A 14,502-nucleotide genomic window follows, 5' to 3' on the forward strand; every position below is an offset into this window, starting at 1 on the left:
GATATAAAACTGAAAGCAACTAAGGAACAAGACAAACAAAATCTCATAGACACAGACAACAGTTTAGTGGTTATTAGAGGGTACGGAGGGATGGTAGAAAAGGGTAAAGGGGATCAAACATATGGTGAGAAAAAGGAGAACTGACTCTGGGTGGTGAGCACACTATGTGATATATACATGATGTAATACAGAATTGTACACTTGAAACATATGTAATTTTACTAACCATTGTCACCCCAATAAATTTAACTAAAAAAACAAGAAAGGAACCCTTTCAAGATGGAAACAAATTTTCTTAACTTCACATGAACCGAGAACATTTATAAGGTAAGACATTTAGGTAACATGAATGGACCTTTGTATTTGGTGCTTTCACAGCATTCAAACATTAGAGCTACAGGATAGTACAGGTGGTTCTCAATTCCATTCTTTAAGAAAAGACATACAAATTTATACAAAGAGAAACTATACACTACAGCTTTACAACATCAAGTAAGAAAATTAAGATCCGGTAATAAAAGAGTGACTAAGATGTTAAAACAACCCATTTTCTTAATGACAGCAGTACAATTCTACATATGATATGATGTTAATTATGTAAAAATTAGTCATAGAACTAAGGGATAAAAAAAGGGCATAATTGTTATCTTGTGTAGTTACATTATGAATGCCTTTTAAAAAATATTTTGCTGTACTTCCAAATTGTCTTAAAGGGAGCATTTATTACTGTTATGATAAAAAATGTGACGTGTATATATAGAAGAAATATTCGAACAGGACTCTAGACAAAGAGAACACACATAGAAACACACAAATTCCTGGAAGAATATGCTAAAGGCTCTTTTGAGATTGAAATCTCAGGTTCGTAAGTGCTTCCCCACCTCCCAACCACCACTGCTCCTAGCTTCCAATTTTCAAAATGTGGGGAAAAAGTTTGCAGGTTAAGTACGGTTTCAGATAGTTCTTGTTGGAGAATAAATTTGGGTCATGACATCCCTGCCCTTCATAGATTAATCAGAAAGAAGCTGAGGACGATTTGCCTCCAAGAACATGTAGCTGCAGCTTACTAAAAATACTTAAAAGAGTTCTAATAATAAACAACAAGCTTGGGGAGAACACAAATCTTTTACCCGTTGGAATCATTGGAACTACATTCCAGCTTTCTCAGGAGAAAAAAAAAAAAAACCCTTAGAGAAAGAGCAAAAAATAAACCCTTAGAGAAAGAGCAAATTTAAACTTTTTTCCTGGCTGACAGGACCAGGAACCCAGTGGCATGTAAACTTAAAAATCCACAAGTGTCACACTCTATCCGGTGGCAAAATCTGGGCCCTGGACTATCCGGCCACCATCCTACCTGTTGCAGTTGTTGCTGGTTGACTTGAGGCTCTCTGCGGGAGCCACCTTCTTCTTGCCCTGTATCCTCTTCTCCTCGAGACCCCTCCTTCTCTTTACTCAGTCTCTCTCGAATCACAGGTTCTCCTCGGAGGATGTGGCACAGGATGGCCAGCATGGACTCAGCCATTCGACCGCCATACACTTTCAGGGGTTTCCGGTTCCACAGGTTTTTGATGCAAGTAAAAGCTGCCTGTAAGTTATTTGAAAAGCTGTATGAAAATCATTTTGTTTCAATTCGAAGCCCTGGGAGGAATTAAGTCAAAGACCTATGGAATGGTCCTTCCACAATCAGTCTGTGCCAACAACAAAATCCTAGGTCAGTCCTGAAGGGGCTTAAGGAAGCACAGAGGGGGGGCATTTAACCCAACCTGGAAGTTACCAATCTGAAGCTTACAGTTCAAATGTTTACACCACAGAAAATTCTCAAATGGTTTCTATCCCCCTCTGTAATGCAGCCTTATCTGGGAATCGGAACTAATGATCAAGTTATTTTATTAAGGACAAAACACAGTGGGAGCTACCTAGTCAGCACGAGAAATTCCTTTTGGTTTTAGAATGCTGAATACTCACTTTCTGAGTTACCACAAGGAAGCGGAGGGCACTGAATTGTGGAAAGTTCTGGACACCTCCGGGCAATTTGGCAGGCAGTGAATGTGGAGATTCAAGCACCGTGGTGGGATTCACCATCTTCTCCACCAGCATAAGCCAGGCATCTAGGAATTCTCCTGTGCCATCAGGTAAGTCTGAATGTTCTAATCCCTCAGCAACAGGAACTTTGCCTCCCATGGACAGAGCCCAATTGAAAGTTCTGAATTCAAATAAGAGAAAGTATGGAGACAGAATATTGGTATTTTAGATGGGGTGGTAGTGGTAGAAAGGACAGTCAATAGGTTCCCAGTCTACGTTGGAAGTAGATGTCCATCCTCTTGGAGCTACTGTTTCCAATCTGTTCAACATTTATTAGCTTTACCTTTTTTTGTCTTTATTCTAGCTTTATTAAGATATTATTGGCACATAACATATGTAAGTTTAAGGTGTACAATGTGATGATTTGATACATATATACATTGCAAAATGATTTCTTCTAGCATTAATTTTTAAAGCAAAAACAAACAAAAAAGTGAAACTTACTTTAAAATTTTAACCAAGAGAAGTAGAAAAATTATCATATTCAGAGAAACAATAGAAAAGGACAAGTCTATTAGAAAAGTATGTATCAGGTACTGGAAACCAAATGAGGAAAAGAGACCCTTACAAACACCTCTAAGACAGGCTGAATCCCACGCTCCAAGGCAGATGGAGACAAATATGGCTAGTTCTTGGAACATAACAGGGTATCCCAATGGGTGTCTACGTATTCACAGCACAGGTGTATTAGAAAGTTGTGGGCTGCTGAAGCACACAGAAAAACCCAAACTCCACGAAATGCTTTTCAGCAAACAACTCGATCCTTACTCAAAAAGAGCATTGTGGCCTCCAGAGCAGAGAAATTTCTGCAGCATGAGGTGGTAGGGATATTTCCTCTCATCAAACAGCATTGGGGATGTAAAACCAACTGAACAGATGAAGAATGTCAGCCTGAAAGAGGGAAAAAGCAAAAAGTTAACATTCTCTGAGACCGACACTGAAGTAATGGCAAATTCACGTAGAAGCCCAGAGCAAAATTTAAGATTGCACCGAACTGACTGACAGACTGACTGGAATGCAGGTGGGTCACTAGTCTGGTTACTGAAATTTCTAAGGTTTCTAAGTGGCTCCCACCTACTAAAAAATACAAGGTTATTGAAATGCAGTTGGATTATAAATGATTTTAAAATCTATGTTCTAGACTAAGTAGAACCAAAACAAGTACCTTAAACTGTTATTGGGGTACAAATCTACAGTAAACAAGGGACCACCAAGGCCTCTAATTCAGTGGCTCATTCTCCATTGAAGTAGAGAAGAAACCAATTCGATTCTGTACCTTAAGCGGAATCTCACCTGAAGCGGGGAGTAGGTGTATATGGTGGAGGCTGCCAAGACAAGCCCTTTGTGAGGAGCTTAGTAAGGGCTGAGGCTGTGGATCGAGCAGCAGGTGTCGGCGCTGTGGTAGTGCTGGCAGCATGATGGCTCCTTCTCTGGCGGACAGGAGACCCCACACAAAGTTTAACAAGGAGTCCAAATAGCTCAGCAAGTGCTCGGCCTAATCTGGAAGAGGCTGGAATCCAAAAGTCAGAATAAGGCTGACAGTATTCTCAGAATTAGTTTCATTAATAACAGACACATTACCATTAATACATTTTTATGACTGACCACTTCCTCCCACACAATACCTAGGAAACACTTGGACTTGTCTCTACATATGAGAGTCCAAAAAGGAAGTTCCACAGGGAATCAATGCCTCTTTCAAAGGCAGGAGAGAGAAATATCTTGGCATTCAACACATAACAAATGTTGAAAGACAAACAAGGTAAGCATTCACACTGCTAGAAGAAGTATAAACTGAAACCACCTTAGCAGACAGCAATATAGTAATAAGAACTAGTTAAGTAAATGATTTATTGGATTATGAAGTCACTTAAAATGCCTATAGAGGACTTTAAAAATTGCAAAAACGTTAATGACTTAGACCAGAAAAATCATATATATTGTATATTGTCTGATCACATTACATACATAGTCGCCAAAGGAAAAAATATTGCTAGGAAAATCATACAATTTTTAAGTGACTTTCTTAAGGTGTTAGGTAGATTATAAGTATTTCAAATTTTCATTTTTTGTAGGCTGCTTTTTGGTATATATTGAAGCAAAAAAGCAGACTCCAGGGGCAGCCGGATAGCTCCATTATAGAACGCAGTACGTTTAAGAACAAGGTTGCTGGTTTGATCCCCACATGGGCCACTGTGAGCTGCCCCCTCCACTAGATTGAAACAACTACTTGACTTGGAGCTGATGGATCCTGGGAAAACACCCTTACATTAAAAAAAAAAAAAGCAGAATCCAAATATGAACATGTAAAAGTGTAGAAAAATGGAAAGAAAATATGTCTAAACACAATATATTTGGGTATTAGCTTGCTTTTCTTAAAATATTTTGTGTACTTGATAGTTGCACTGGCTGGCTAGAAACCTCTATGTATGTCCAGACTCTGAAAACCTAATGCATCCAAACAATAAATTTGAGCTTTTTCATCACCGCCTTCTAATGAACAGACAGCAAAGTGGCTCAAATGTAGTCAGCAAGGGTAAGAGAGGAAAATAAAAGGCCAGTAGCCACAGAGAAATAGACATCAAAAGCAGGGGCTGGACCCACACAAAAACCCCATAATGTTCCAAGCCATTGTAGTCTAAGGGGTCTAACAAAGAAAGAAAGGGGAGCTAAACAGGAGTAATCTTCTTGGATGGTCAGTTTTCCTTCAATTCGTAGTGCTGGTAGACTTTCAAATTAAAACAAAAGGAGCAGCATTAAACAAATTAGAACAAGTGTAAAATTCAAGGGGGGTTTAAGGTAACAAATGGAAAACACCACACGCCATTTTCTGCTTGCTTTTGGGCAGAGCTCCAGATGCCAAGGAGTTATGTATTCACATTCCTCTACATTAAGGTGGCAGAAAGTGGCAAATGTTGAGAGACATACGAAATCGATACCCCAAACATTGATATTACATTAGGTGGTAAAAGATGGCAAAGACAGACTAGTGTGTGGCTTTAATGTGGTCTTGTGTCATGTTAATGTAATCTCTACAGAGCTGCCAAAATGACTTTTTAAAAGCACAAATCAACCATGTCACTTGATGGCTATGTTTAAGGGACAGAGAGGAGAAGAGGAAAGTGGGTGGAGTAGCCAGACAGGTACCTGGAAAGCAGGAGAGCTCAATACCACAAAAGCCAAGAAAAGAGCATTTTAAGAAGGAGGTGGTGAGTCAACTAACATGCTGCAGAGAAGTGACAAAGGGACTGGAAAGTATCCAATGAACTTAGGCAACAAGAAGGTTATAAGTACCTTGGTAAGACATGGTAGAAGCAGAAGGCATTTGCAGTAGGTGAAGAATGAACAAGAAGTAAGGAATTAAAGATAAGGAGAGGCAGATGGCTTTCAGGAAGTGATTCTCTTACCTCTATAGCCCTAACAGCACAGAGCCTGTCACTTAGTAGACACTCAATGAAGTACACCTAAAAATGCCCCACCAAAGTTTAAAACTTCCTTAGAGGAAATAACAGTCTTACCAACTCAATTTGTTTAAGCTCTGGTTAAAGCTCTAAAAGTCAGAAAAGAAAGTAAAGAGAATCACCCACCTGACAATAAAGGCTTGATTTGCTTGATTCTGGCAGCCATGGCAGGTGTGATTTTAGATTTGCCCTTAGAGTCTGAAGCAGTAGGTTCATCTGTCTCCATAGGAGCCAATGTGTCACCATCAAGCCCAATGCCTTCCAATAAGCCTTGGGTAGAAGCATCCATACTTCCAGCTGCTGCATCCTGTTCCCCATCTATAAACATAAGAGGGGACCAATAAGACCATGTTGAGCCAGCATTTACCTGGTTCACTGTTCTGAAGAGTCCCAAGAAAGAGCAACCTATGGTGCTTGCTCTTCTTTAAATAAATGTCCATCACTTCCTAAATCTGAAGAGAAAAAAAACAAAAAAATCCAAAACTCCACTGATATGCTTCTCTCCTTAGAGCTGCTTTTAGCTAATACTGACATCTTCCAATGAGAGCTTATGAATAGTCTTAACCCAGGACTACTTTGGAAGATTATAGGTACTGCATGATGTGAGGGGTACCAGTCATATAGACTACTATGTGCATGGTGCCCCCAAGCTGTCAGGAGTATGCACTGCTAGAATTTTATAGTTCGTTAATAAACTCACATTGGACATCATAGATTACCACTGTGGAAAAATATTTCCTAGCTTGCAGCATTTAAGATTTTTGTATATGAATGTGTGTGTGTGTTCGTGCGCGCACACTCTTACATTTAAAAATTGGCTTTAGGCAAACTTCTAAAACACATCACCAAATTTTCTGGAAAAACTGTGAAAACGGAGTCATCTTTCTTAAATGTGTGAAAGACATTGCTGGGGAAAAATAAATTATTTTACTCTTTCTTTGACTTAAATTTGGTATATTTTGACTAAATTTGAGATTCTAATTTTTTGGATATGGTACATTTTCTCCAAAACCTTGCCACAGGTGTGTATATGTTTTATTAATTCTGTTCCCTCTCCCACACTAGCTGTCAGATAAGTCTTTATTTGTTGTTTCACAAGTTATGTCTGCTTTATTACTTCCTGTCTTTAATAATTTCAGTATAATTTTTAAACATTATCTGTTAAGTTTTTATACATGGAATTATCTTCATTGTTTTAACAGTTTATCAAATGTATTTCCTTCCTGATGTACAATAACAGAAGAAAAAACTTTCTACAAAGTTGCTTTTACTAATTTTAGGTTTGTTGCATTAGGGTCAGAAAATTGTGTATAATTTCTGCCTACTGAAATTTGGAACTTTTGTGCTATAATATAAAATCTATTTTCTAAAACAGCACTGTCCAATACAAATATGATGTGAGTCACAATATTTTAAATTTTCTAGTAGCCACATTAAAAAGTGAAAAGAAACAGCTACAATTTTTAATATAATGCTTAACCCAATATAACATTTTTTCTTTCAACATATAATCAAATATAAAAACTAAGATTTTACATTTTTATACTAAGTATTAAAAAACAGGTATCTATTTTATACTTTATACCACATCTCAATCAAGACATTAAATTTTCATTAAAATAAATGATCTGTTTACATTTCATATAATTTAGTTGGAAACAAAAAGATGCACATACCCAAGTTGTTCCAAGCATACTTAAAAGTCTTCGAACAACTGAACAGGGTAACAGCTGTTATATTTAAATTAATAAAAATTAAAAACTCAGTTCACTCCACCCAACCTATGACCTCATCTTAACTATATTTGCAACAGCTCTTTCCAAATAAGGTCATATTCTGAAGTGCTGGGGGGGGGGGGAGAGGCACATTTCAAGCCATAACACTTTCCCCTTAACAAGAGGAAAGAAAGAAAAAGAGAGGGCAAGACAGAACAAGAAAGGGAAGGAGGGAGGAGGGAAGGAGGAGAATAAAGGAGGAAGAAAAAAACTTGTTTTTTACGTAGTTGTACTAGCCACATTAAAATATTCAGCAGTCACACAAGGCTACATACTGGACAGTGGTTCTAAAGTGTTCCAGTCACTTTAAAACAATCATTTACCATTTTTAACCTATGAAATTAAGCTTCTGAAAAATAAACATACAAAAAAAATTAATGTCCCATCATACCGTTTGATACAGTAATTTCTAGGAATCGATCTTACACTAGCATAAAACTACATATAAAGATGTTTGTTTTTCAAAATAGTACATCAGGAACTTAACAGGGAATGATTAATTCATGGTACCTTTACATGACAAAGTGAAAAGAGATCTATGAAATAATGTTCCTAAGATAATTAGAACCATGTTAATAAAATATATCCTCAGGGAAAAAAATTAGGCAGACACTTCCAAAGTATTGTTTTGTGGTACGAATATGGGAGATTCTTTTTTCTACTACATCTTCTAATTTTTACGGTTGTGTGTACATATTTTTATAGAAAACAATGAGTAAAAAGTTTATTTTTAAAATAATTAAAAATCAATGAAAGGAAAAAAATTGAGGACTACAGATGACAGAGCTAACCAAACTTTCACAACAGACCTATAAAGACAGAGAGAATTTAAGAGAATGACTAAGATTTTAGTTTCTTGGAGTTACCTGATCTTTTTCCGCCCTGGGTCGTACCTGCCTTCTCATCCTTTGGAACCAGCTTCTGCATATCTGCCTGGCCAAATTCACATCCAGATGGTAGGCTGCAACAAGAGAAAACAGTGAGCTCATCTCCTATGTTGTGCTTGGTTGGTCTCTAATCTGCTTGGCTGACACTACCCTCTCCCATAGCAGATAAGTAAACCTAATAAAACATCTGCAGTGATCGAGTTCCTGAGGTAGCACTCAACAAGGTTTCTAACTCAACTTTTGAGATCTAACAACAGGACCAAATTTGAAACACCTACCATGTTGACATACCAGAATTGGGATGTCAAAGATGTGCAGGATGACACTTTTTGTAAGCAAGCCCCTAGGTTGGTTAAGTGGGAAGGACAATGCTATGGATCGAATGTTTGTGCCCCCTCGAAATTCACTGTTGAAATCCTAATGTCCAATGTGATGGTATTAGTAGGAAAGGCCTTTGGGAAGTGCTTAAGTCATGAGAGCGGAACCCTCACAAATGGGACTCCTATCTTTAGTCCCTTCTGCCACGTGAGGATATAACAAGAAGTGTGCGACCTGCAAGAGGGTCCTCACCCAGCCATGCTGGCACCATCTCAGACTTCCAGCCTCCAGAACTGTGAGCAACAAATTTCTGCTGTTTGTAAGGGCCCAGTCTGTGGTATTTTGTTATAGCAACTGGAATGGACAGGACAGACAAGGGAGCCTCGGAACTCTTGACTATAACCTTCCATCCTGGACTAAAGCTATACTCCAGGCTCACTGAGCTTAGTTTCTATTATGAAAGACAATAGAGATAACAAAAGAGATGACCATTCCCTTACCTGTTTGGGGTACACAGGGAGAGGAGGACAGTGCTTTCCCACACCAGGGAACAGTATAGCTGGCTCAGTTTGCTCAGAACACTCAGACCCAACTGGGAGCCCCACTGGTTTACAGAGATGGAACGAATTTCACTCTGCAACAAAGTAAAAAGAAGGTGATCTTTGGGGTGCCCTCTGAACAATTATATTCAAAATCAACTTCTAGCTATTTCAGAAGGATATGGAATTCTATTTTTCCTTCTTTGTTATTCTCACAGCTGTCTATTTCATCAAAATTTCCACATTTAAGATCCCAGTTTCACAAGGTACTCTCTTACAATATTTATAATCTCTCTAACATTTGTTCTCATTGCTTTTTGTAAAATGAAAAGACAGGAGTCATAGCCAACTCTGTTTTTCTAAATCAAAGAAAATTTTATAGATTCACTGACAGCTTTCTATTTTTTTAAGTGTGGGGGCGTGCTGTTTTCCTCTTATTTTAACAAATATTTGGATTTAATTCCTTGAATTAAACATTTCATTTTATTTTGATTTTATTTAATAAAGTCATAAAAACAAGCAAGTCCCTAAGTTTTGTTAGTCTAATTATTTTCTAAATAGTTTATAACTATGTTTTTCATTTGATTTGATTCAATAAATATACTCCTGCGCAACAGCATAAACCAGGGCCGCTAAAATGTTATACCATTAATCTTTAGAATTGATTACCTGAATCAAATGAGAACTAAAGGTAGTAAAACTGTGAGCACACAAAAAGAAACCACCTTTCTGGAATCGTAAGAGGAAGCTCAAAGCCATAGGGTTTGATATTTAGGAAGTCTTTAGTAATCTCTGTTAATTACCACTGACTTAAACATTCTGTGGTCAAATTTCCTTCTAACTATCCTATTATTAGGTCTTCATGCATTTGCAGAAAGATTAGGAAGTAACAGGCCAGATGAGCACCCAATTGATGCATGCCTGCTAAAAAGTTTAACTGTACATCCCAGTTGGCCTTCATGGATGTTACAGATCTATTTGTTATTTACACCAACCTCTTTCACTTTCAAGAAGATCCAGTTCATGAGATAAATTATATGGTCACCCAACTTCTAATGAAAAAAAATACTACTGGACAACAACTTAAAGCATAAACCCAAGCCACCCACCAAAAAACAAACAAACAAACAAACAAATAAAATCACACCCTAAAACTGTTCTTTCAGCAGCTAGCCCAGGTAGAACTGATAAGCACAGTAAGATGCGCCAGGTACATGCCCTGGGTATTTTATTGGCTTTAAAACAAAATATCCACCCCTAAGGTAATTCTTACCTGTCCAACTCTGCAAGTATGAACAAACATCATGATGTAGGCATGGGCAGCAGTGAGTGCATGCAGCAGAGGTGTGGCCTGAGCTGAGAGGGTAGCATCAGCAACATTGCCAGCACAAGCCAGTTCTCGCAACAACACTGAGCCCCCAGGGGATTCAATTGGGCGGTGTAAAGGCTCCAAGGAGGAGAGGATGGAGTCCAACTGGAGGAGACCCTCTTGGAGGACTTTGGGTTCATGCGACAGTGTCTGAAAAAAGAAGATTAAAGCATTAATGTATAAGGAACTTCATATGCATCAAGTCTTTACTAGTCACAATAGAAGTGGAAGGCAAGTCTCACAAATTTCAGATTTGGCCATGGCCTCTCACTTGGTAAATAGTGGAGTCAAAATATAAATGCAGGTACGACATCCCTCAACCCCTCCTTTTAAAGCAACACATTACTTCTCTCAAACGAAAGGCTTTTAAACATGGTAAGTCGATCATATTCAAAAGTTTGTGATGGCCAAACTAGAATACTGCTATAGATAGGACTCCATGCTGTAAGATGAATTCCAAATTTTGCTCAACAGGGAGCAATGTTAGGCAAGATTCTAAACTATGGAAGTCAACCACTATCATAAATGTTTTTTTCTTCCCATAATAAGGGAGACGATTCTAAGATTGGCATCAGCTAATCAATTTGTTTTATGAGACAACTCAAGGATTATATAGCACTTGTAATTACTTTTAGAGTCTTCAGAAAAATCTGAGAGTAAACGCTATCACTTGCCATTCAAAGATATGAGAAGTTAAGTGCCTTTCCTATGGCTTTAAATAAATCTACCCACATTCACACAGTATCTTAGAGGTAGAATAAAGATGGAGCAGCTCTTTTTCTCCTCTTAGTTATGAACAGCACTCCATTAAATATTCTCAAAGAGTAAAGGAAAATACTAGACTTGATTTAGCCAAAAGGTCAAAACCACAATGGGATTATCACCTCACACCTGTTAGAATGGCTATCATCAACAAGACAAAAACAAGTGTTGGAAAGGCTGTGGAGAAAAAGGAACCCTCATACACTGTTGGTGGGAATGTACATTGGAACAGCCACTACAGAAAACAGTGTGGAGATTCCTCAAAAAAATTACGAATAGAATTACCATATGACCCAGCAATCCATCTCCTGGGTATATACCCAAAAAATCTGAAAACATTTATCCATAAAGATGTATGTACTCTGATGTTCACTGCATTATTTATAGTAGCCAAGACATGGAAACAACCAAAGTGTCCTTCAAGATATATATATATACACACACACACATACATGCGCGTGCGTGCACACAAACAAATGGAATATTACTCTGTCATATAAAAGATGAAATACTGCCATTTGTGACAACATGGATGGATCTTGAGATTATTATGCTAAGCGAAGTAAGTCAGACAGAAAAAGTCAAGAACCATGACTTCTCTCATATGTGAGACATAAAACTGAAAGCAACAAAGTAACAAGACAAACAAACAAAAACTCATAGACAGAGACAACAGTTTAGTGGTTACAGAGGATAATGGCGGAGGGGGGATGGCAGAAGAGGGTAAATGTGGTCAAATATATGGTGATGGAATAAGAACTGACTCTGGGTGGTGAGCATACAATTTGATATACACATGACGTATCATAGAATTGTATACTTGAAACCTATGTAATTTTACTAACCATTGTTACCCCAATAAATTTAATTAAAGAGTAAAGCAAAATGAAACATTAAATGCAGATATGTCATAATTATGGATCTTTCCAAGTCCATAAGCAAGCAGATTTGTGATTTTTAGTAGAAATTACTTATTACTACACAACCCAGCTACTAAGAGAGCTTCACAGATTTAATGCAATCCCTATAAAAACCCCAATGGCATTTCCCCCCCACCCCCACTCCAGTTCAAGCCGTTGTTTCTCTGTCTAGTTGTGTAGGACACAGCTCCCTGGCCCATGCTGGTATTACGAGCCTTGCGTTCCCCAGGCTGAGGCAGTTGGTCGCCAATCCGCTGCTCACAGCAGCTCTCCCCGGATGCCAGCCACTCACGATGGCTGCCAGCCACTCCAGGCAGCACACGGCAGCCCGTGCAGACCTCCGGCTGCTCACAGGAGCCCACCTCCAGGGAGAGCCGTTGTCCACAATCTTAGTTATAGAGGACGTAGCTCACTGGCCCATGTGGGAATCAAACCGGCGACCTCAGCGTTAGAAGCTCGGCGCTCCAACCACCGGGGCCACTGGGCCAGACCCATTTTTTGTTTTCAACAGAAATAAAGCACCCTCATAAACCCTTGCATATATGGTCAAATGATTTTTGACAAGGGTGCAATAGGGGAAAGGAGACTCTTTTCAACAAATGATGCTGGGAAAATGGAATATCCACAGGTGAAAGAATGAAGTTGGACTTTAACTTTCACCATATAAAAAATTAACTCACAATAGATCAAAGACCTAAATGTGAGAGCTAAAAGTACAAAAACGCCTACAAGAAGCTGTAGGGTAGGTAAGAGCTCCACATTAGATTTGGCAATGATTTCTTATATAGGACACCAAAAACGAGGCAATGAAAGTAAAAAAGCGATAGACTTTTTCAAAATTAGAACCTTTTGTGTACCAAACAAAACTATCAACAGAGTGAAAAGGCAACCCATGGAATGGGAGAAAATATTTGCAGGTTATTTATCTGTTAAGGGATTAACGCCCAAAAATATATAAAGAACTCCTATAACTCAACAACAAACAACAGCCACAATAAAAAATGGATAAAGGACCTGAATAGACATTTCTCCAAAGATTTTCAAATAGCCAATAAGCATATGACCGATGCTCTATGTCACTCATTAAGGACATGCAAATCAAAACCACAGATTTCACTTCACGCTCACAGAGTGGACTACTATCAAAAATCCAGAAAGTAACAAGTGTTGGTGAGGATGTGGAGAAATTGGAACCCTTGTGCATTGCTGGTTGAAATGTGAAATGTGGAGTTGCTATGGAAGGAAAACAGCATGGTGGTTCCTCAAAAAATTAAAAACAGAACTACCATATGATCCAGCAATCCTACTTCTGGGTATATAACCAAAAGAACTGAAAGCAGGAACTCGAGGATCTCACTTATATGAGGGATCTAAAGAGGTCAAACTCAGAATCAGAGAGTAGAATGAATGATGTTTGCGAGGGGCTGGTGGGAAATGTGGAGATGTTGGCCAAAGGATACAAACTTTCAGTTATAAGATGAATGGCTTCTGGGGATCAAACGTACAATATGGTGACTCTAGTTTAAATAATACTGTATTATATCCTTCAAACTTGTTAAGAGAGTAGATCTTAAGTTGTTCTACACACACACACACACACACACACACCCAGTCTTGAAATATTCACACACTCACATTCATAGCAGCATTAATTCACAATAATAGCCAAGAGGTGGAAGAAGCCCAAATGTTTGTTGATGAATGAATGGATAAACAAAATGTGGTTTATACACAAAATGGAGTAAACTGAGCCTTAAAAAGGAAATTGTGCCAAATGCTACTACATGCGTGAATCTTAAAGACATTGTGCTAAGCAAAATAAGCCAGTCACAGAAAGACAAATATAAGGTTACACTTACATGAGGTACCTAGAACAGTCAAATTCATAGACAGAAAGTAGAATGGTGGTTACCAGGAGCTGAATGGTGGTGGTGTTACCAGGGGCTGAGAGGGAGATGGGGAGTTGTTGCTTAACGCGCATAGAATTTCAGTTTTCCAAGATGAAAAGACTTCTGGAGATGAGTCGAACAATGTGAATGTACTTAACACTACTGAACTGTACTCAAAAATGGTTAAAGTGGTAAATATCAAGTTATGCGTATTTTACCATTTTGGCAAAATTTGTTCAATAAACTATGGGTCAATTATGCTTAAAATACACGACTATCAAGTTTGAGAAAGGAGAAAAACCAGCTAAACAACTATCAGACTGTGTTAAAAGCACCCATGACAAAGGATGACACTAAAAAAACCTGGCTCCAAAGCTTTCTTGGAGATAGTCCCATCCAATAAACTCAAATGTTACAACTACATACTAAACCCAGGAACAAAGAACAAATACTTCACCTTTTTAATGAGAAGTAACGTGGCACACTATTAGTTACAAAAT

At 38.3% G+C, this 14,502-nt stretch overlaps 1 protein-coding gene across 28 annotated transcripts in view; it reads right to left on the bottom strand.

The window, feature by feature from the left end:
* Positions 1–14,502, bottom strand: part of HUWE1 (HECT, UBA and WWE domain containing E3 ubiquitin protein ligase 1) — a 161,381-nt gene that overhangs the window by 52,147 nt on the left and 94,732 nt on the right. For 26 of the 28 annotated variants that reach the window (XM_074323887.2, XM_019718916.3, XM_088795037.1 and 23 more), the window contains 8 exons: positions 10,336–10,581; positions 9,024–9,157; positions 8,185–8,279; positions 5,670–5,861; positions 3,376–3,592; positions 2,851–2,973; positions 1,966–2,203; positions 1,355–1,585 (listed from right to left, as the gene is read on the bottom strand). In XM_074323887.2, the coding sequence (XP_074179988.1) occupies positions 1,355–1,585; positions 1,966–2,203; positions 2,851–2,973; positions 3,376–3,592; positions 5,670–5,861; positions 8,185–8,279; positions 9,024–9,157; positions 10,336–10,581 (1,476 nt within the window). The remainder of the gene's footprint in view (positions 1–1,354; positions 1,586–1,965; positions 2,204–2,850; positions 2,974–3,375; positions 3,593–5,669; positions 5,862–8,184; positions 8,280–9,023; positions 9,158–10,335; positions 10,582–14,502) is intronic. The other 2 variants (XM_019718912.3, XM_074323885.2) reach the window with 1 other exon arrangement.

This window comes from Rhinolophus sinicus, chromosome 18 (assembly GCF_057876585.1).
Source record: "Rhinolophus sinicus isolate RSI-liver-muscle chromosome 18, RSI-T2T, whole genome shotgun sequence".
NCBI classification, from domain to species: Eukaryota; Metazoa; Chordata; class Mammalia; order Chiroptera; family Rhinolophidae; genus Rhinolophus; species Rhinolophus sinicus.